We start from the raw sequence: 24,046 nt of genomic DNA on the forward strand, positions 1-24,046 counted from the left end.
TGTTACACTGTTAATATCTTTCTTTATAGTAACAAAGTGAAAATGTCTTAAAAGAATATCATATCAAATATATAACGTTATTATTTATATACAGAAACATTGTTTTATTACTAAAAGCATGGTTGTTCTTAATGGCATCAAATACATCATAAAACACAAATGTCACTTTTCGGGGGGAAAAAAATAAATGTAACGTTTCTTTTAGAAATTTAAATGTACACAAGATCAAGTCTAGGGTTTAAACCATGCTTTGAATATCAGAAGGACCAGCCCGGTTGATTAAAAAGTCAGGAGCCAACAAAGTTACAAAACAAACGATAAATACACATGGTTTGATTAGATCAACAAGGTTTCTCGTCTTCTCGAGAACCAATCAAACCGATATCAGTTTCTTTAGCCGGTTTCAATATTTTACCAAGTAGGTTACACATTTAAAGAAAGTTGAGCGGCTTTCAAATCAGTATAAGAGCAATGTAAAACATCTCTATATAAAACCAAACCCAAGTTTCAACCATGTTTTAAAATACTGGACCTAAAAAACCGACAGCAATTTATGAACACCATCATCTCATCGTTTAAACCATCAGATGTTGTTAGATAAGCTAGCATGCTTATCGTGAAGGAGGTGGAGGCACATTTGCTTTAGCGAATCCAACCCAAGCCACAATGTTGACTTCAGATCACTGCTCTTTTGTGCCTTCGGACCCTGCAACTCTCACCCAACTAAGAATTAAAAATCCAACTATTTTTATTCAATTTTCACTCATAAAATGACAACAGACATATGCTTATACCACAGTATTGGGTTGGTGGTTAACGGGTCAAACCATAGTTGGTCAAAACATGTTAGGCCAGGTTGGGTAATCTGGAACAGAGTGTACAAACCGGCTTTAATCCAGAGTTACAACTTACAACCCAGTTTCAACCCTACGGTTCTGGTAATCCGAGCCAGTTTCAGTTCTTGTCAAACCGGTTCCTAACCGGCTCTGGTTTTTTGATAGACCTAACAAAACCCGTAATTTTCCGTTTTAGGTACACCTAGGGGACTTTGGACCGTTGACGTCATAGGTAAGTATTTCCATTTTACAAATCTGACAACCCTAAGATATGATTATAAAAACTATATTATTTCGATATAATGACAATAATTTAAAAAAAACAATTCAAGAGGTTTTACGCGTATAAAGTAGGCAACTTTAAACCACCTGACCCGCTAAACTTTTATTATTTTACCTGTTGTCAATTTGATAATAACAAAACAAAGACAAAACAACCAAAGCAAATGGACCAAAACTGCCACCTCTAGTTGAACATTCAATTACAGAATTCATGACATGAGATATCCAGCCAGAAAACCTCATACTGATAACCTAATTTTTGTTCACAACATGTATAAGAGAGAAGAGAATATACCTTGACACTTGAAGAAGTTGACGGGCCTCCCCCGGACCCAGGTCCCATAGCTTGTTGACTAAGACCCCGTTTATGGAGCTCCGAGTGTAATTCAGGAGCCTGAAAACATAATTGTCAGCCATCATTCAGCTGCTTCAGAAGCTAAGATAACTGATAGTTTATTTACAAGGATACAGGAAACTATTTCACAGCTCACAAAATATTCACATATTAAAATTCATCAAACACACTTCTGAATAGAAAACGGGTGGGTAAACTGAAATTTCACATGTTTAATATATTAAACACGTGTTTCGTTTTCACCTTTTTTAGCGTACGGATTGTGACATAGAGACAGAATTTAGGATATTTTTGACTTATGTATTAAAATTCTTTGTTGCTCGTCTTTTTATTTTGTTTTCTTCCTTTACTAGCATCTCTTAATTGATTTGGCTATAAAGTAAAGAATGTTCCTCGGTTCCGAACAAATACATACATTTTCCGCCACATGTATTGAGGGGGAAGTGAAGGTCAACAAAACCTTTTGCGAAGGTGAAGGTCAACAAGTCAACATATATGTGCATTTAGCCATTTATAGTTCTCGTGTTGGATGACCAAGTCACTTAAAGACACTTGCATACTAGTTCTATATTTTTTGAACTTAAAATTTAAAATAAACTGCTACACAATATTATTCATTAATTAAGTTAATCAAGGATCAAGGATAGCTGTTCACAACGTAACAGCTAATAAGAAACGTTAGCAGCAATAATACAAAGAGCGCGTGTGCATAAGTAGCTCTCCCTGTTGTATTTATCCCGTAATAAAATTAGGTTTACCTAATACAAGGTCATCCTTAAGTACTGTGCCAACCTTCCACTATATGCAGTGCCAATCACCTAACTTAAGTTTGAATGCACCATAGTTATTAACAGCCCTCGCTTCTTACGCATAGGCCCATTTTTCAGGCGAGGCTCAATGAATACGCTTCTAGTTCCTAGGCGAGCGCTTCGGCTGTCTACGACAGGAACACGAGAAGATAAAAGCTGGGAAAACGAAACGCAAGGAGTGCTATTGAAACTTAGATCTAGGAGAGGTCAAAATAAACAAATTGAACATTTTGTTATTCAAGTTTGGGAATTACATTTGAATCTTGACTATTTTAGCACTTATGGTACTAATAAGAAGATATTAAATGTTAAATAATAGATTTTGTTTCTTTTAAGAATAGCATTATTTTTCATATACATAATATATTTTTTATTTATCTTTAAGTGCGGTTTTTTTTCTCAGGCCCTCGCTTTTTTCCACCATGCGCCTAGGCCCTAGACGAGACCTATGCACCTTGAGTGCGCCTAGCGCATTTGATAACCATGGAACGCACATGTATAAATATCTAGCTATCAAGAAACTACTTAAATGCACAAATGTACCAAAAATCAAGTATTTCATCGCAATATGGAATTGCGATGTTTTTTAATTGTTGACAATTAGCATAAACCCTAACAATGTAACATTAATATTCACGGGAAAGAAGCAGGCAATCGTATACTTTTTCACCAAACTCATTAACTAATTTACCCTATAAGGTATCTCTTTATAGCACCCAACACATTAAATTCGGATATGTACTCCTTAACGTAACATTTGAAGCGAGCTAATGATGACTTTCAGGTTTGCATGGAGTAAAAAAATCTGAAACATAATTAACGTGAATTGTAGCGGATTGGACACATATGAAAGAGATTATACCTTTGTGGCCACTTCAAATGATTTGCGGTAAAGTTCGTTCCCTGGATCCTGAAATATACATATGTTCCGTTATGCATTTGATACCAACTAACAAATCATATTTAAAAGAGGATTATGGAAAGACGTCATTAAGAGCCTTTTGAAAGAAAAGATAAGCAGCATCAAAATAAGCCTTTGCTTCATCTTTATCAGGAGTCAAAAAGGCATAAGAGGTTTGCGCATTGCCCATACACCACAAAGCATCATGTTTCTTTGGATCAATCGACAACGCTTCATCCAATCTCGATATCGCATCTACATAATCAAATCAAATCAAACATAAGCCCTAAAAATTATTAATATTTAGCCCTAAACCAGAACGATTACAATAAATAAAGTGGCAAGGCGGAATCCAGATCAGTGAGTATATTGGGTTACCTTTAATCATCGATTTTGAGTCCTGAACACTTTGGAAAGTGGACGATTCAAGCAACGCACCGGGTTAAGTTCTGTGCGAATTTGAATTTTATAAAGGAAAAAAAAACACTGTATGTAAACATAAACATAAAGATAAAAGGCTAATCGAGAGGGTTTTTGTCGTAGGTCACTTCGGCACTCCGGCGGGCATGTTCGAAAAACATGAGCCGATCGAAGTCGTTTTGCATTTCCATGGCGGATGAATGAATACAAGCAGCAGCAGAAGCAGAGAAGAGAAGAGAAGAGAAGAGAGAGTGTAAATGACGGTTGCTTAATGGGATGGATAACTTTTATTATTTTACCGGTTGCTTTTTTATTGTATTACTCTTTTATTTATTATCTATGCACACATGATTAAAAAAGTTACTCGGCCTTTACATAATCATGCCCCAAAAATGAATCTGGCTTGCGGTGTGGTCCAGAGCATCGTGCACGCTAAAAGCCCAAAGGCTAACTTATACACCAAACAAACGGGCCACCATCTAAACCTAGGTTCGGGTTGGGCTCTTCTGCTTTCCACTACGTGCATAAAGCATTAAATTCTTAAAGCAACCTTGCATAGAGCCCACATGACTCACGCTCTTGGGCTTGAGCCCATCTTTGTCTGAGCCCATATGACCATCTTTGTCGGATAGTTCATCAAGTTCGAAACTAGAATCAAGGTTGTTGTTGTTGTCTCTTTGGCTTTCTTTAAAAAGGTCCAATAGTCTCCTTCGTTTCTCGGTTAGGGTTGGAGATGGTTGGGATGTGGAACCAACAGGTTCAATTTGGTCCATGAATGTTGCACCCACAATGACTCGTGCGGTTCCTTGGGTTAAGTCATGATGCCCCGGGGTACTGCCTCTTGAACTTGAAGGGGTAAATTCTACATAGACAACATAAATTTTAAATGAAATTTTTGGATTTGAATTTAGTCTAAACAGGGATATGTCAACTTCGAGTTAAACATGTAAGGGGTTTGGAATTTGGATTGGCCTAACGAGTTCACAAGCCACTTTTCTATAAAAAATTAATTTAATATGTTACTATGTCATAACTTAAAAATGTTATATAATTTATGCAATAAGCTAAAAGTTAGAAGATATAAACTGACATAAACTTTATAACTTAAGCATAATTATTTAAATTTAATACATTTAAATTTTATAAATATATGTAACTTAAATAAATTAATTTGCAAAAGATGAAATATAAATTTTATTAAATTAAATGATAGGGGTGTTCTTAATCTGTCGAAACAGACCAAATCAAAGAAAGTTAGGTTGGCTGCAATATATTTTATCTAGTTTAACAGTTCACTTTTCGAAACTTAAAAACGTCCATTCAACCTTTATTTTTCTTTCATTTTATGAATATAAAAATTATATTTTTATATATTATATTCATAATTAAACCTTATCATTTAAAACAAATAAATACAAATTATGTTTTTGAAAATTATATTGATTTTTTTTTGTCAACAACCGCTAAACCATTGAACACGAAAACCGGCCGGTTTGGCTAACCAACCCATGCAGGTTAAGCTTATCTTTCTCAATAACCGAAGTTAGCGGTTCCCGTTCAAAACGTTTGTTAAAACCATCCGAAACGGACCGTGAAACAGCCCTATCAAACGAGTTGCTTTCATGTCAAACCGTGACTATTTATGTCGTGTTGGGGATACTTGTGTCGCACAATTTTTGAGTCCGTTATTTTACCCAGCAACCCAAAAACACGACACGTTTAAACCCCTAATTATTTGTGCTTGATTACCTCCATTAACGCTCATAAACTCATCTTCATAGTCGGATTCTAACCATGCTTGGGAATCAAAAAACGTCTCTTCTCTACTACCTGATATGTGAAACAAGATAGTATTTAACACCCAATACAAACCCGGCTAAAACAATATAGACAAACTACACATAAGTGATTATAAGACTTGAAGAAGCGTGTATCGACTTACTTGTATACGATCAACGTTCCTCGGGTACGAGTGTGCTATATCACCGATGGTTTTCCGAGATACGAGTTCTTCCACCTACAAAACGAACAGTACCGTGAGCTTACCCCTCAGAAAGGGACAGAGGGGTCCTCTTTGGGGTAACCCTCCGGTGTGAGAATCAGATATTGTAGGAGAGGATAATCAGGATGTGAAAATGAGTAAAGGACTTAGAATATATTTTCTTGCCTGCTCCCAACTGTGGAGGCGGCCTAGTATTTATAGTGCTAGGGTTTCCAATGATTTGGCTCAGACCCAATTAGGGCCTTTTTAGCCTCCCCCTATTGCTTCGCGCCATGTGTATTTAGGACACCTGGTGCTCTTTCATTGATTATTCTCTGACCAAGGTATTTCACCTGACCCATGTGCCATCACGTGGTAGCACATGGGCTTTGCTGAGTTGTCCACCTTTCATTGGCAGCTGTCAACCTCAGCACATTCTTTATTCCTTAAAAGATACCTTCTGGAAGGTTGTCTGATGAGCACAATCACGGTTGTCCTTATCCTGATTTGGATTAGATTATTGTCTCATTTATGCGCCTATCCTGGGGATGCGCGGGGTCTTCTCTTATACTCACACTGAGTGTGCGCGCTGTGTGCATATGCGATATGCGCCAGGCACAGGTGTTTCGTGCGCTTGCGCATAGGTTTCGGCTTTGTGACTTCATGACATCTTGATTTCAAGCTTCTTATCCATACTTTATGGGTTGACCCACCCCGCTCGATGTTGGGGTGGGTGCATACCCCTTCAAGCCCCCCAGTCTAATGTGTGTCTTGTCTCGCGCGAGCGAGGTAAGGGAGATATTAGACTCAATGGTTCGCTTTCTTAATAGGGTTTGTCTTTTCTTTTTTATTTCTCATATGTGCGTTGCGCGAAATTCCATCCCTTTGGTTAAAACGAATCGTCAATGCACGTGGTTGGTTGGTGTTGACATGCATCAAAGATGGAGGCGTTATGTGTCAGACCTTTCGTGTGCTCGAGGTGCTATAGTGGCCTTTCACGTCTCCTCATACAGTGTCAGGAACACGTGTCGCGCTTATGTTGGCCTACGCCTGCGAGTGGGGACGCGTGAGCGTAGATCTGATTATTACTTGTTTCTCTTTCTCTCCCCTGGGCCTATAAAACCAAACCTTTTTGAACGGTTTTTTTTTCATCTCCATTGTCACTTTAGAGCTTTACTTGTCTTCTAACCCTTCGATTCAGAGCCTTTATCTTTGCTTCCGGATTCTGTGTTTAAACAATCGGATTGCTCTTATTCTGCAATCACATGTCTCTTAACCCAGACACTACCGAGTCCCCCAGTAAAGGCCGTGAGAAGTCGATGGTTATCTCTAACTTGAAGAAGACCGGCAAGGGTATTCGGGTTGCCGAGGCTTCGTCGGAGGAGGGGGAAAGAATAAAACGGCGAAAAGATGGGACGAGATCCCCTGCAAGTTGAAACAGCCTGAGCTTGATAGTCTCATTACTTCTCAGGGTTTTCTCCCTGAGTATGGTTGTCTGCTCCCGGCAGCCGGGCAGACGGCTGCGGATCCTCCTGCCGGCTATATATCTCTATATTCTCATTTTTTTACTCACTTTAACCTTCGTCTTCCGATGACAAGGTTTATAGGTGCGCTCCTTCAATTTTATGGGATTTACATATCCCAAGTTCACCCTTTTGGGTTGGTGCGCATGACTCATTTTGAGTTTATGTGCAAAGCTCAGCGCGAAGAGCCTACTCCTCGCCGCTTTCAATATTTCTATAAACCAAAGGTTCAAGATTCTTGGTTTTCGTTTACTCCGCGCAGTCAGAAGGTTAAATGCTGTACTGTCACTTTTAATAGCCTTCATGACTGGACTGAGAAGTTTTTCTACGTCAAGGCTGGTGTGACTCCAATCTGCATGACTATGCGCGTGATCACTTCTGCGCCCGCGGATGACAATGTCCTTAAGAACCCAACGGGCACATGGGTTAAGAAGTTATCTGCTGAACCATCCCCCGCCAAGAATATTTGAGAGGAAGTGCTGGTGGGGGTTGGTATGAGCAAGAGGTGGACTGACAGCGAGACTGAGTCTGTCATCCGTGTTGATGGCTCAGGTGGGTTATTTGTTCATTGCATTAATTCTGCGCGAGTATAATTCGTTTTGCTGATACCACTTGTCTTGTTTTATGCAGACAGCAAGGAATACATCCACGCTGCCTATGACGAGCATACGGAGGGTGGATCTGCTGCGCTGAACCCTGGGGAAACCGCCTTTCCTGATCGTTTTGACGATATGTTTAATCCTGTTGACTTAGAGTTTTGCCTTGACAGCGATGTGCCTGGTAAACCTTTGTATTTGTGCTTAGGCCCTTAGAATACCGAATTTGGTTTTATCATTTCTGTTGCGCGTATTGTAGATGCGCTCGCTAATTATGAGTTAGAGCCTGTGGAAGAGGAAGGGGAGGAGGCAGAAGCTGAAGCGCAAAAACTCAAGCGCAAGGCTAAAGGCAAAACTGGCGCAGGGGCCAGTAAAAAACAGAAAAAAGATGATGCCTCTGTTGCCCAGAATCTTCCTCCTACTCAAGTGAAGGAACTTGAGAAAACCAAGGGTTTTACTTCCAAGTTTTCCTCGTCTTCTTTGCCTCAAGGTGTGGGCAATCCTCCAGTCCACACGAGGTATGGTGCTGCCACCTCATCTCTGCGCGCGGCGGACAAGGGAAGCGGTGCTGCGCCTGCTGTTTCGTCTTCTCCAACAGGTATACTTTGTTTATATTTTGTGGTTTTATGAGCGTGATTCCGATAGAGTTATTAATGAAGCTTTGTTCACTCAAATGTTTGTAGAGCCGGCAACGTTGGTGGCTCAACCTCAGGCGCAGCAAGGTGCCAAGGCTATGCCGAAGGTTGTTTTGAAGTCCTCTGTTTTGCCCTCAAAAAGGGGGAAAATGGACTTTATGGCGATGCTTAATTCGTGGACTGCGGTGCGCCAAGGTATTTATTGCGCTTTGATTGTCTGATTTTTTCCTTTAGTTCAAGTCATGAATCATTTCTCCTTGTTGGTTTTTTCATAGGAATTATAGATGGCACACAAGCTGCTGGTGGCACTGCTAGCGCTGGCGCCGTTAGTTCTACTCCTGCTCCAACAAGTACTGAATCTCCCCTCATTGGGATCACTAAGGAGCAGGAGACTATTTTTCGCGCTACTCTAACAGCGTCAAGACCTCCCTCACCTCCTCCTGAAGCGCAGCCCTCCTCGTGAGACTATTTTTGATTCTTCCAAGTCGCAGGAGAAGAGACCTGTTATAGAGGATGATGAGGAGGTTAATTTTGAAAATTCTGATGGTGGTCGCGTAAGCCCTATAGCGCCACCAGATTTCGTGGCGCAGCCTTTTTCTCATGGGGCAGGCAGGAGCTCATCAGCTGGCGCTAATCTTTCTGCCGGTTCTCCTCAGGTATAAGTTTATTTTGCTCCGCTGTGCAGACTTCCAAATTAGTGTTTAGATAACTAAAACGTTTCTTTGCGTTGCTTTGTGTTTGTAGGGAGCCGATCACATATACCGCCCGAGCTGGAGTATCACTGAAGAGAGCTCATTCCAATCCTTGGGCGTTTGTGAAGACTTTTGGGTTCACTCTGTTCCTCCAGCTGAAAGGAGGTTTCAAGAGGACCGCGCTCGCGTGGATTTGCTTAATGACCACCTTTTTGCTGGGTCTGCGTTTTTTGCTGCCTCCCAAAAGCTTCGCAATGATTATATAAAGGTACGTGATGCCCTTGCGGAGGCCAAGCAAGAGGCTAAGATTTCTGCTTGGAATCTTTCTGATGCCCGAGAGAAAGCTGAGAAACTCCAAGCAGAACTTAGCGAGAACTGGGCAAGTTCCAACGCTGCTTTTGTGAAGCGCGGGCTTGAGCTGCAAGCTGCGCGGGAGAAACTGCAAGTGGCAGAGGCAGATGCAGCCAAGTACGCGCGTCGAGCGCGTGACCTGGAGTTGGCAGTGGAGGCGCGTGACCAAACTATTGCGCAGGTTAATACTGAAAAATCTTTATTGGAGAGTGAGGTTGCGCGCCTGAAGAAAGAGCTCGATGCTGCGCGAGCGGGAAAGAATGAAGCCTTGGCGGCAGCAGCGTCTGACAAAGAAGAGCTAAAACAAGCCAAGGAAACTGTTGAGTTGTTAAACTCTCAAATCCCTGCTCTTGAGACGTCTGTTTCTTCCCTCGCGCAGGACCGTCAATGGCTGATTTCACAGGGTGTGACTCGTTGCGCTTATGCCATGAAATACTCAGACGAGTTTCAGACCCTTGTGATGGACTGTAATGCGGCGTCGCGCTTGGTGGGTCGGGCTGAGGGGTTTAAGGATGGTTATGAATATGGCATGCTAAAGAAGAATCCATCCGACTACCCTTATCAGCTCGACGCTGTCTGCGCTGACATGGCTGAGGTGGGGGAGAAGTAATTGAATACTCCAATTCCCATCCTTGAGCAGGTATTTTAACCTTAATGAGTTTACTTGACTTATTTTCATAATCTTTTGTACTTATACTGTTCCTTGCGACTTGCAGATAGCCGCGCTTGCTGACCAGCCCGATCTTGGCGCTTTAAAGAAATTACTTGATGAATGTGAAGGGACTGGTGGCAATGATGATGGCGCGGGCAACGCTACCTTTTCCAGCGGCTCTGGCGTGGCCAAAGGACCTACTCCTGACGCTATCATGACAGAAGACGACTATATTCAAGACGAACAGCTTGATTATGGTAAGTTTGGAGATGACGAGGAGCGGGCTGCGCCAGATGCTGAGGAAGGAAATAATGATGAGGAAGATGAAGAGGCTGACATTAACATAGAGACTTGAAAAGCCCTTCTTGTTTTTTTTTTGTGTTTGTAGTTTTTACCTCATCATTTGTAAATTTGTAAACTTTATGTTTCGGAATGAAATTTTGTTTTTCTCTTATTCGCATCTTGCGCATTCCCAATTCATCTCTTTATATTGCTTGCGTGTGCTTGTTGAATATAAGGTATGCTTACACATTGAAACTTGAACAAGGTTGTAAAGAAATTATTTTTACTTAATCCTTAACAGTTGTCATATTTCAAGTTATTTTGCGATATTCTGAATATGCTGACACGTGCCTTGGCATTTCATTATTCCTCTTTTGCGCGACGTTATCGTGCATTTATTATAGGGAATTATGAATGAGTTTTTTAGCCTTTACGTGTCAGTATATGTTACTCTGCCTATATCCATTATAATCCCATGCGCGGCCCCGACCTGAGACCTTAACAACTATGCTTTGGCATGTGCTTTGCCTTAGTTGTGCTTAGGTATTTTTATGGTCCAGCTGCGCAATACGTAGGATGGATGCTATTAGAGTTAAAACTCGTTAACGCGTCTGAGCTTGAAGCTCGCGCATGTATGTTTTACTTCGTTTTATTTTTAGTTTGATGTCAATACAATGTTGTCATATTGCTCAAAATTAATAAAGGGAAGTGTGAAACATGTATGCAAAAGGTAATAGAACGCATATTAAGAAAGAAAATAGAGCGTATCATTATTCATAATGGCTTAAAAAGCCTTGATTACAAACTTGACAACTTTTACATGAAACATTTTCTAAGTTGTGTTTTGTTCCATGTGCGCGGGATCTTCTTTCCATTTAAATCTTTTAAAGCGTATGCGCCTTTTCCCAATTCTTCCGAGACTTGATAAGGTCCCTCCCAGTTGGGAGACATCTTTCCCGGGGGTATTACTCGACTAGCTTCATTGTTCCGAAGGACAAAATCATTCTTCTTGAAGTGGCATTCTTTCACGCGCTGATTGTAGTATTTTTCTAGCTTTTTCTTGTATTTGGCTTCACTGATGATAGCCGCCTCTCTGCGTCCCTCAAGTAAATTGAGATCCAACCTCCTTTCTTGCTCGTTATCTGTCTTAATCATCATGAGCACTCTATAGGATAGGCATCCAATCTCTGCTGGAATCATAGCCTCTGTTCCATAGGTTAGGCTGAACGGGGACTCGCCATTGCTGGTTTTGCTTAATGTCATGTGCGCCCACAGGACATTAGGTAACTCCTCAACCCATGCATGGGACTCTCCCTCCAACCTTTTCTTCAGCCCATTCAGCAAGCTTTGGTTCGTGCGTTCCACTTGGCCATTCCCTTGAGGGTGGTATACTGAAGTGAAGACCTGATTGATGTGCAATTCCTTGAACCAACTAGATATCTTCCTGTCAGTGAATTGTTTGCCATTGTCGCTCACGATTTCCATGGGCAGGCCAAAACGGCATACGATGTGGCTCCAAATAAATTGCTTCATTGCCTCGGCTGTGATTTTTGCCAGTGGCTTGGCTTCAACCCATTTTGTGAAATAGTCTACTGCCACTACCAAAAACTTTACTCGCCCTGGCGCTTGTGGTAAGGGACCCACAATATCGATTGCCCACTTGTGGAAAGGCCATGCAGAGGTCACCGGAATCAAGTTGTTCTTTGGCCGCATGGTATTTGGCGCATAGCTCTGACACGCTTTGCATTTTTGGATCTCTTTTAACGCGTCCAAGTACATGCCTGGCCAATAGTAACCTGCGTTCATTGCCTTGGCGATCACCATGCGCGGGCCAACATGTATTCCACAGATTCCTTCGTGTATCTCTCTGATCACATAGCTTGCTTCCTCAGCGTCTAGGCATTTCATGAGTGGTCCAAGATAAGAGCGTCGATATAACGTACCATCGAGCATTTCGTAGTTCTTCGACTTGTGTCTTATCTTCCTCGCCTGTGCGCGATCGTCTGGTACCTTTCCCTCCTTCAAGAATTCCATTATTGGAGTTATCCATGATGAAGGTGTTGTATGAATTACAAGAACAGACTTCGCTCCCACTGACGGGTTGCTCATTACTTCCACCCTGACATCTTTGCCAAAATGATCGAAGCTGGTTGATGCCATCTTGCTTAGCGCGTCGGCAGACTTATTTTCACTGCGCGGAATGTGTATGATTCTGAAAAAGTCAAATTGTTCGGTGAGTTTCTTCGCCTGTTCTAGATACAGAGGCATGGTGTTCTCCTTGGCATCATAAAGGCCATTGACTTGTGCTGCTACCAGGTATGAATCTACATGAGCCTCTAGCTTTTTAACTCCGAACTTGTGCGCGATGCGCAAACCAGCCAGCATGGCTTCATACTCAGCTTCATTGTTGGTGCTCTTGAAATCCAACCTGATTGCGTAAGTATACTCATGATTTTCTGGATCCACCAGTTTGAGGCCTGCGCCGGACCCTTCGTTGTTTGAAGCTCCATCAGTGAATAATCTCCAAACGTTTTCTTCATTATTGGCTTGCGGAGGGTCTACTTCGCGCTGAACCTCTTCGACTTTTCCTTCAGGGATTTCTGCGATGAAATCAGCTAAGACTTGTCCCTTGATTACTGGACGAGGCTTATAGGTGATCGGGTGCTCCCCTAATTCCAGCGCCCATTTTGTCAGCCTTCCTGAGAGCGCGGGACTCGCAAGACTTGCTGGATGTTGTAATCAGTCAGGACTTCAATAGGATTACCATTGAAATATCTGTGAAACTTGCGCGACGCATGCGTTAGTGATAAAACTAACTTTTCTATGATGGTGTAGCGCGTCTCAGGATCTGTCAGCACCCGACTTACATAATAAATTGGTGTTTGGATTCCCTTGCGATCCACCAATAATACTGCGCCAATGGCGCGCTCTCCTGCTGACAGGTACAACGTTAAAGTTTCACCAGGTAGTGGAGCTGTGAGCGCAGGCAGATTTATCAGACATTCTTTTATCTCACTGAAAGCTTGCTCGGCCTCAGGCGTCCACTTGAATTGGCTTTTCTTTAAGCAATTTCTCAATGTGTTAATGAATGGGGTAGATTTGCTTGCATGGTTTGCTAGGAACCTGTTAATTGATACCAATCTACCATTCAACTTTTGAACTTCCTTCATGGTGGATGGTGAGGGCATGCCGAGGATAGCCTCCACCTTCTCTGGGTTCACCTTGAAACCATCCTTGGTGACCATTACGCCGAGAAATTTCCCTTCTTCCACGCCGAATGTGCATTTGCTCGGGTTGAGCTTCATGTTTACTTCCTTTAGGCGCCGAAGGGTTTCTTCGATATCTTTGAGCATTTGTTTTTCCTCCCTGCTTTTAATCACCAAATCATCCACGTAGACTTCTAAGTTTTTTCCAATCTGCTCGTTGAAAATTGCATCCATGAGTCTTTGGTAAGTGGCTCCTGCATTCTTCAAACCAAAGGGCATTTTTGTGTAACAGAAAACACCCTTGTCAGTTCTGAAAGCAGTGTTGTCTTCATCATGTGGTGCCATTTGAATTTGGTGATAGCCCTTATAGGCATCCAGGAAACATTTGAGCTTAAATGGCGCCACAGAGTCCACCTTCATGTCAATGTTTGGGAGGGGGGTAACAATCTTTTGGACACGCCTTGTTGAGGTCCTTGAAATCAATGCACATTCTCCATGACCCATTGCTCTTCTTTACCATCACAGGAGTGGTTACCCATGTTTGATATCGTATTGGGCGAATGATATTCGCGCGCAGTAGATCTTCTACTTGCTCATTCATGGCCTCTGTCTTCTCGTCTCCCAAAACTCTTTTCTTTTGAGCAATTGGCTCCACGGACTTGAATGTGTTGAGAGAGTGCTGCGCCAGGTCTCGCGGAACCCCAGTCATATCAGAATGTTGTCACGCGAAGACTGACATATACGTTGTGAGCAATCTTTTCATTCTCACTCTTGTGTCATCTGATATCGTAGCTCCGATTGTGATTGTTTGTTCTGGGAATTTTGGGTTGAGAATCCATTCCTCTGGCGCGTTGTTTGCCACTGGAAGCTTCATTCTCCCCTCTCGAGGTATACTTATTACTGCGCATAAATGATCTCGGTACACAAATGTTACTCCCGTTGGTGTTGGGAACCCCAACGCGCCATGCGCTGGTGACAGTATGGCGTTGAATTGGGCAATCGTTCCTCTACCCAAGATCATACTATGGCATGAAGTGGTGGGCAAGACCAGAAAGTTGACAATTTCAGCTCGCTTGTGCTTCTCATCCCCCATAGTTAGTTCGAATTGTATCTGACCTAGGGGGTGAATAATTTCGTTTGAGACACCCGAGATTGGTGCATTCACAACTTCGAGCCTTGCTTGGTCTGCTGGATCCAACTTCCTGAAACATTGCTCATACATGATGTCTGACTCACTACCGGTGTCCACCAGGACTCTTGACACCTCATAATGAGCGATGTGTGCAGTGATGACTAGAGGACTGCTGATAGACGGGCCTCCTCTGATTCTTGGAAAGATTACTTGTTGCTCGCGCCAATCCCCTTGGATTTGCGCGCTTCTCTTCCTCGATCCTTGCCCTTGCCTTCTTCCTTTAGCTACACAGATTCTTTTGAATTTTTTACTGGCTGAGGCTCCGTCTGGTTGTTCGTTCTCTGGTCTTGGATGTTTTACCAGGTGAGCCAACTTGCCTGATTTCACATCTTTTTCGATCGCATCCTTCAAATGATGGCATGCATCGGTGTTGTGCCCTGTGGATTTGTGAAACTCACAATATTTGCCATTGTTCGGTGGTCCCTTATGGAGTAATGGCCTGGGGTTTTTAAATTGGATATTCTCTGTGCTTAACACTTGCGAAGGCGTTTTGGTGAGTGGAGTCCATATTCTTGGTAGAGGTCTGTTAGGCTCTCTGCCGCTTTCCTTCTTGTCACCTTCTCCGCGATTAAGAATGTCTTTTTGGGGTTGGGGTGAACTTTGTTACGCTTGCTTTTCTGCGGGAGAATAATTGGTTTGTTGCAACCTGGACCATACGGAGTTTTGTTTGCCCCTCCTTTCATTGTTGTGTGGTGCTTCTGTTTGATGCCCTTTATCTCTTGCTCTGTCTTGGGCAATTTGTTTTTCATTTCGCGCGAAGACTCGCGATGCTTCCATAAGCTTAGCCCAAGTGGTTGGCATGCCTTCTCTGCTCACGAGAGCTCTGCGGAGTTGATCACTACGCGCACCTTGTATAAAGGCCACGCGCAAGAGTTGTTCAGTGATGCCTCCAATTGCAAGAGATTCCTGATTGAAACGAGTTATGTAGTCTTCAATGGTTTCATCATTCCTGCGTACGCAGTGCATGATGTCATCGGGGTCGCGCGTGTGTCTGCGCTGCTGTACAAAGTGATCCTGGAACTTTTCCAATAGCTCTTCGAACCCATCGATTTGTCCTGTCGGCAAGCTTTCGAACCAGACACGCGCTGCACCCGTGAGGCAGCAAGCAAACATGTGACACCATGTTGGCATCGTCCAGCTTTCTAAGTTTCCAGCGTTATAAAAACCTTGTAAGAAATCATCTGGATCTGTTGTACCATCGTACTTGCCTAAACCACTTGGCATCTTGGTTTTGTGTTGAATGGGAGCCTTCGCAATGCGCTCAGCGAATTTTGAATGTTTTACCAAGATGGCTGGCCTATATGGTGTGGTTACGTCCACTTGCCCTTTCGCTTGTGGGTTGTATGGTGTGTATAAATCCATATCAGCTTTGGCTCCAGGTGCTATGTGCATGTGTGCGCGAAGCTGTGAACCTCCTGCATGAGTATCTCGCGTCTTCTTCATGCTGTGCACCTCTTCCTCATCACTAATATCAGCTTGTTCGGTGTGAACAGAATGACCGTCTTCCGGCGCGTGCGTCTTTTTTGTTGTTCCCTGAATGGTTTGTTTATCAAATGCGAGCCTTTGTGTTAAATCGGCTAACTTTTTGTGTTTTACCAACTCATTGTATTTGTCCATTAAACGCCGTTGTTCGTTTATGAGCCATTCTTTAGGGTCATTGGTTTCAACTTCCGGGCCCATTGGTCCTTTTTGTTTTGTACCAGTCAGATTTTGGAATGTGAGATCGTCTGGGGGAGTTTCAGTTTGACTATGAGGTGTTGTGTTGAAGCGATGGTTACTGGTGGTGCGCGCAGTGTCACGCGGCGCCCTCAGAACCTTATGTCCCTCATTAACATCCTCAAGCTCATTATCCTCCAGAACTTGATCGTTGTTTCGAACACCGGAAACCATGGTGAAGATTTTCAGAGAGAAAATTGATGAAATAGTGGTTTTGTTGCCGTTGTAACAGGTGATGGCGCCAATGAAGAAGCGTGTATCGACTTACTTGTATACGATCAACGTTCCTCGGGTATGAGTGTGCTATATCACCGATGGTTTTCCGAGATACGAGTTCTTCCACCTACAAAACGAACAGTACCGTGAGCTTACCCCTCAGAAAGGGACAAAGGGGTCCTCTTTGGGGTAACCCTCCGGTGTGAGTATCAGATATTGTAGGAGAGGATAATCAAGATGTGAAAATGAGTAAAGGACTTAGAATATATTTTCTTGCCTGCTCCCAACTGTGGAGACGGCCTAGTATTTATAGTGCTAGGGTTTCCAATGATTTGGCTCAGACCCAATTAGGGCCTTTTTAGCCTCCCCCTATTGCTTCGCGCCACGTGTATTTAGGACACCTGGTGCTCTTTCATTGATTATTCTCTGACCAAGGTATTTCACCTGACCCATGTGCCATCACGTGGTAGCACATGGGCTTTGCTGAGTTGTCCACCTTTCATTGGCAGCTGTCAACCTCAGCACATTCTTTATTCCTTAAAAGATACCTTCTGGAAGGTTGTCTGATGAGCACAATCACGGTTGTCCTTATCCTGATTTGGATTAGATTATTGTCTCATTTATGCGCCTATCCTGGGGATGCGCGGGGTCTTCTCTTATTCTCACACTGAGTGTGCGCGCTGTGTGCATATGCGATATGCGCCACGCACAGGTGTTTCGTGCGCTTGCGCATAGGTTTCGGCTTTGTGTCTTCGTGACATCTTGATTTCAAGCTTCTTATCCGTACTTTATGGGTTGACCCGCCCCGCTCGATGTTGGGGCGGGTGCATACCCCTTCAAGACTTTTTATTTAAAATTGGTTTTGTATTAAACATTTAAACGCGAATGCCTTGTATCTCAGTGCAAATATAGCAATTATTATTGAATTATTATTCATTACACAAATTGATTTATAAGTAAATATGCAAAATGCTGTTTCATCTTTAGTTATCATATTCTCACGTTTGTTTGCTAGAAAAGGAGCTCAATAGAAACAAACAAAACCAGCATAGCATGAGTCACCTACCCATTTTATGTTCTAGAGGAAAACAAACTTTCAAATTAAAAAAAACAAATAATTTCACACAAATACATGATGATCATATGAAAGAGAAACCAGCAGTCAAATCAAAACATCCCCTTATTGAATCAAGCAATCAGAGTTCAACAAATCAACAAACACAAACACATCAATAAAACGGAAAATTCCCAAAATAACCCATTTATAGTTAGTGTTTCCAAGTTTGTCTCTCATAATTCAAGTTTCCAATTTTATCCATTTGTTATCTCGTCGCCGACGACATGATAGCGAACACCGACGACATGATAGCGAACACCGACGATGCGTTACCGATGCGTTGTATAACATAGGGTTGACGATGCGTTATGTTGCCAACGTAGGGTAGCAGCGATGCGTTATCACTAACGTAGGGTCCCGGCGTCATGTTATATAACCTAACATGTCGTTTCAGCATTATCACTAACGTAGGGTCTCGGCGTCATGTTATCACTAACGTAGGGTCCCGATGTCATGTTATATAACATGTCGCGGCGACCTATTCCAGCCAACTTGTGCCACGTGTCGCTATCATATTTGTTTCGGTAACGCATCGTCGGTGTTCGCTATCATGTCGTCGGCGACGAGATACCAAAGGGATAAAATTGGAAATTTGAATTATGAAGGATAAACTTGGAAACACTAACTATAAATGGGCAATTTTAGGAATTTTCCCTAAAAAAATTGAATCAATCAAAAATACGAATCATATAGTGGCGAATCAGAACTTCTTAGTCAAAGGCTCAACACAAGGTTCGGTTCTGTTCTGTCTCGACTATGCCCATGTTACTTCCAAAAAACCTGCCTTTTATGTATTAAAAAACTAGACGACTGCCCGCACGATGCAGCGGGTGTTTGAACCTGCTAATCACGTACAAATACAGGTGTTTATGGTTCGGTTAAAACCTTGAAATCGTTTAAATCGGTCATTGGTTTAACTTATTTTTTCTTTTTCTTTTTTATTTTTGGTTTGTTGGTCGGTTTCAAAATTTTCAAAACGTAGTGAACGGTTGGTTCGCGGTTTATATCGGCAACCGGCCATATGAAACCAGAAAATACTGTAAATTAACCTAATTGCAATATGATTCCTTTTGTAATCTTTGTTCTTATTATTTCATGTCATAAATCTTCCATTAATATTTATCATTTATGTGGCTAAAATTATCATTTTTTATTTATGATCATCTCAAGTATCATATTATGTTGGTTTCTATTTAAAATTGATAGTACATTTAAATTATTAATTATTTTAAACTAAATTTATTATTAATGTTTAAACTATGAAACCAAACTGGAACCAGGCCGTTAGTAACTATTTGGTCTCAACTTTCAATGGTTGAGTTTAGTTTTGGACGACAAAAAATCAGTATTAACGGTTGGACTCACAAGTTTAACTTAAAAACCATCAAAACCGACACTGAACACCCATACGTAACATATTAATTTATTTAAAATGAAAAAAAATTACAACAATATCATATCCAAATTAAAGAGAATAAAATGCTCGTTTTTATGGTGCAATTTGTTTATAAAAATATTAACGTATGAAAAGACTATAGTCGTTTAAAAATCATGGGTGGGAAGTTAGTTTACAAGTTAAATTAAAAACATAATATGGTTAAAGATGAGGGACCAAACTTGTAAGTTGAATGGATTGTGTTTAAAAGACATGTTTACCCTTACTAACATATGTAACTCATGCTTTAAGTGTTGTAAATTCTTAAAAATGAGTCTATTAATTTGCCCTTGTTTGATGTATTATATATAGTATAGATTGACAAGTTCGATGACCGGAAGAGCGAATTAATGAAACCAGCCGACTTTAATCAAATTAGCCACGATCACAAATAATTCATATTACAAGTAGTTTTTAAAAAATTTTCGGATAAAATTAGTTTATATAAATCAAATGAATACAATCTTTTTCAACAGGAAAACCGATCCTACTAAAAAAACAAACAAGTAGTGTAAAGTTAAAACCATACCATATTCGGAAAACGAAGCGGGAAGTTGAGGTTTAACAGCCACGTGTTCTTCGTCCATGACCGAAAGTAGTTGTCCGGCACCCGAAGAAGGAGAAGGGTGAATGACCGATGTGTGATCGGGTTTAATGGCAGAATCAAATGGCACTTGTGCCTTCATTGCAGAAGCTTTATGATGAGTTGAAATGCAAGCACCCATCCGACACGATTATTCTTCCCACCAAGAGAAGTATTAGTGGATGCTGGAATGGATTAAGTGAAAAATGTAGAATTTCAAGAGAGAGAACGAGAGGACAATGGATATTTTTTGTAATGCCTTTTCAGTCACCATAAAATAGTGTCTTGAGTCAAAATGTGACCACAAATTAAATGACACATTTTTTCTGCTTTTACCAAATTGTAGTTTTGTTATAAACTTTTCATTATATAATAATAGTTAAATAAACAAACAAATTGACTCTCTAAGATTGTTAAAAAGATACGGAGACCCTCTATAAACTCGGTTTGATTTCTCTATGTAAATACGATGATATCTTACGTAATGGGACATGCTACAAACGAAGCCATATAAGCGTAACCCGCCACCTTCCCCCACAATCCATTCCCTTCATTTCTGATAAGGCTCTCGATTCTCATGTAAGGGTTGTTTTTCTACACGGATGTTACTACCCCCTCTCATATGTTTATGTCGTCTTTCACTTCCTCTCTTTTACGTATGTCGCATGTAAAGCTCAAAAACTTACATTATGGTGTTCTTAATATACAGTTAATCATACTATATTTGTCGTTGTTAAGTAAAAATTCTTGTAAACGTGATTAATGATAACTTGACAATTTTGTTTATGCTACGAGTTATCGTGCTAATTTATATGTCTGAAATTGACAAAGGTGGGTAGGCAGAGAATACCCAGAGACGCTAGACAACTATCTCTAAGGAACTTGGCAAAATAGCCATGTAACTTCGAGAGAAGGGATGCCTCATCACAAATGAGGCCATGGTGGCAAGAGCCTAACGATTGTTTACCAAAAACATAGACCTCCCCAAAGTAGTAAGACAATATACGGGGGCTGACATACAAGTAATGTCATAAGGTCAAAAACGTTGGTGACTTGATGACATGGGGGTCGATGCCCGAAGTCTTGGTGAATGGCGACCGTAACTATAACGGTAAGGTAGCGAAATTCTATGTCACATAAGTTCTGGCTCGCACAAAATGCAGAACAATATGAGAATGGATTCGGATAGAGGATTGGTTAAATAAACATGTATGTAAAGATGCAGATTGCCTACACTCGCACATAAATACCCTATGAAGCTTTACTATTCCCTGACATTGACTTTGGGCCTTTCCTACACTAGTTAGGTGGAAAGCGAAAGACTTCATCCGGGGATGGGTTAGAACTATGAATGAAAATGAGTGAGTCAACAACAATCATGTTGTCAACACGACCTTGGCACCAAGGAAAAGCAAGAGTGCATTAGCCTTACTCAAGCATCTGGAGGCTCTTATCATGCGCACAAGTGTTAAGCAAAGGCCATAAGCTATTTAACTTAGCTACTAAGCTACCTCAATGTGAGGTTTCATGTTCAAGCTATGATTTTATGATTAGTTTCTTTTAAAAGGTAGACATAATCCAATAAAAAATGGTTCGTCAAGTTTTCATACATTAAAGACAATAAACAAACGTTTCTTGGCGTTAAAGTATATTTTCAGACAAAAACAAGTACGTTCAGTCAATTAGACGATCGTTAGACAGATAGTCTAACTAAATAGATAGTTGTCTAGTGGCTGCTTCAAACGAGGGTTTACTCAAATAGTTAGACCTATCGTTAAACTGTTTTGATAGACAATCTAAAGTTGGTCAGTCTTCTTACACATTTGACAGACCGTCTAAAAGAAAAACTCAATATTTTAATATTTTTAATTATAAAGTTTTGAATCAACTAAAGAACCTACGGTTTTTCTATAGGTTATTAAACCATATTCAGTTACAGAAAGAGCGAATTTTCAAGACTATTACAAATTTGAATACGTTAACTCTTTTTAAACCCTAAAAATGACTTTCACATCATTCAAAATGGTTATTTTAAAAATATTTGATTCATAAGGTAGTTTATGGATAAGCATTCATGCAATAAGTGAATGTATTGTTAGATATAAGGTATGAACATGTTACGTATGAAAGACTGTTACATTATAAAAATTCTAGTAATAGGCATCCATAAAACTGACATTTTCTAGTGTGTTTTATGGTTGTACCCTTGGGTAAAACATCATAGAATGTGTAGACTACTAACACAAATATGATCAAATGACTTTATTATTCATGCCATATACAAAATGTTTTGTGTTTGTTGGTATTATTCACTAGCATACAATGACTTGTTCTTTTAAAAGCATTTTCAAGTAATCAAGGATATAGTGTTTAACAAGGCCAAATGCTAAAGGGATGCCAACTCCTTATACACGATAAACCCTTGTGGCATATGTTTTTGGTTAAACTTAATTTATTCCAAATGATGTGTATGATTATAAATGCTTTCTAAAACCTTTATTGTGAAATTATATTTTAATCTGTTTCTGATATGTTGAAAGAAATATTTTTCGATTGCGTATTAAATCAAACATATATCAACTATTGGTCGTATGTCAAGGCCCCTAAGTCCGGGTGTGAGAAATAAAAATGAGAAAATTGATTTATAGATGTTCAATTAATGGATGTTAACCAATCTATACTACGTTTTATCCACATATTTAAGATCAAGAGTTGCTTCACTAGTCGTTTACCTATAATTGTAGTATTCAACAATACAACGTGTCACTAAACTAATGTAGATATCACCTTCTTCAACACAATATATATGTCAAGATTTTATGTCTTTACAATTCCTTCAACCATTCAATATGTCATGATAGTGAATCCTTACAACACTATATCAAGATTATGTTCTATGTCCCAAATAAGTTAGAGCAAAAATGGTGAATATAAATGATGCAAAGCCTTTCTTTTATCAGCCAAAACACAAAACAATAAGGGTGCTTTCGGTCTACCCGATGATCACTTCCATGATCGATCCAAGCAATCGTGGACGTTTAGTTCACATCACTTTGTGTTTTAAATGTCTAGTTAAGACTTTGACACCTTTGTTTGTTGGATTCCAAAGATTTGAACCATGTTTAGAGTATTCTTAACAGCTCCTCTAATCTTATGTGAGTTTTGCAAATTATAGGGTGGGGTTATGAGTGGTTGTGAGTGAAAATTATAGGGTGGAGAAACAATTATAGTGATTTTTTGTATATATGGGGAACACTATTTGCTGCCCATTTATTTTTTAATATTTGTTAAATTGGTTGTGGGTAGATGATAAAGAAAACGGTTATGATAAATATATATTATTTAATTGAACATGAGAGATAAATGTTGTTGATTTTTATGTAATTATAGAGAAAAGGATGTGATACCTGTCGGGAATGCTCTAAGAGTTTCAGAAGTTAGATTAAGCTTTGTTTGAGCCTTGTACTTCACAATTAAATTTCACTCAAATGGGTTTATTACTTTTATTTTAATAGAGTAAACACTATGTTTTCTTATTTAGTTTTGTCTTAATCCCCTTTTAATCTTGTAATGTCTTCAATGTAAGATTGTGTGGAAGACTTATTCAAAATTAATCAATCAATCATATCCAGTTAAGTCCCACCAACAACAAAGCTATAAGGCTGAGGGGTGTGGGGGGCGCGAGAGGGGGCGCGAGTGGGGGCTCCAGCCAATAATATTGTGACGTGTGGCAGAGAGAGAAACTTGATAAGATGGGTGTTGGTTGTGGTGCTCGCGCCCCGGGCCCTAGTGTGGAGGGGCGCGAGAGGGGGCGCGAGCAGTTTTTTTTTTATTTTTTTATAAATGTATTAAAAAAACGTATTATTAAAAAAACTCATAAATTATTTAAAAAACACACATTAATTAAAAAAACACATTAATATCTAAAAAAAATTAAAGTACTAAAAAAAAACATTATTCTTATTCTTCGGCTTGGTCTTCTTCGATCAACCTCTTCCGGATACGTTCATTTTGTTTTTCCATCAGCATTTGGTCGACCGGATTTAGGTTACTGAAGTCTCTTGTAAGGAAGTCCAAATCTCTCATTCTTTTTTTTTCCTTTTTGTCATTAGAGACCACCTCCATGGTTTTGTTGAATTTATTGAGGGATTCAACAAGATCGGTGATGTTTACGGCTTCCCCCTCAGTCGGTTTTTTCCCCCTGGCGTCCCTTCCCAATGGCCGCCTCCTCGGCGGTGAAGACGTTTCCTCCCCCGCAACGTTTAG

General features: G+C 40.5%; 1 protein-coding gene and 1 pseudogene across 2 annotated transcripts; both read right to left on the reverse strand.

Moving 5' to 3' along the window:
* Positions 1–225: 225 nt before the first annotated feature.
* Positions 226–3,803, reverse strand: LOC143625740 (mitochondrial import receptor subunit TOM20-like; annotated as a pseudogene). Its single transcript, XR_013152322.1, has 6 exons — positions 3,682–3,803; positions 3,562–3,632; positions 3,269–3,438; positions 3,145–3,192; positions 1,414–1,512; positions 226–706 (listed from the first exon to the last, which is right to left on the reverse strand). The product of XR_013152322.1 is annotated as a mitochondrial import receptor subunit TOM20-like (transcript).
* A 147-nt stretch (positions 3,804–3,950) lies between these two features.
* LOC143625741 (uncharacterized) lies at positions 3,951–20,027 on the reverse strand. Its single transcript, XM_077095999.1, has 3 exons — positions 19,727–20,027; positions 5,353–5,433; positions 3,951–4,465 (listed from the first exon to the last, which is right to left on the reverse strand). Exons 1-3 carry the CDS (start codon positions 19,920–19,922, stop codon positions 4,089–4,091), a joined length of 654 nt encoding a protein of 217 aa, XP_076952114.1. The 5' UTR covers positions 19,923–20,027; the 3' UTR covers positions 3,951–4,088.
* Between the last annotated feature and the right edge of the window lie 4,019 nt (positions 20,028–24,046).

This window comes from Bidens hawaiensis, unplaced genomic scaffold (genome assembly GCF_021521415.1).
Source record: "Bidens hawaiensis isolate Kalapana, Puna unplaced genomic scaffold, B.hawaiensis_p1.1 tig00004234_1, whole genome shotgun sequence".
In the NCBI taxonomy this organism is placed as follows: Eukaryota; Viridiplantae; Streptophyta; class Magnoliopsida; order Asterales; family Asteraceae; genus Bidens; species Bidens hawaiensis.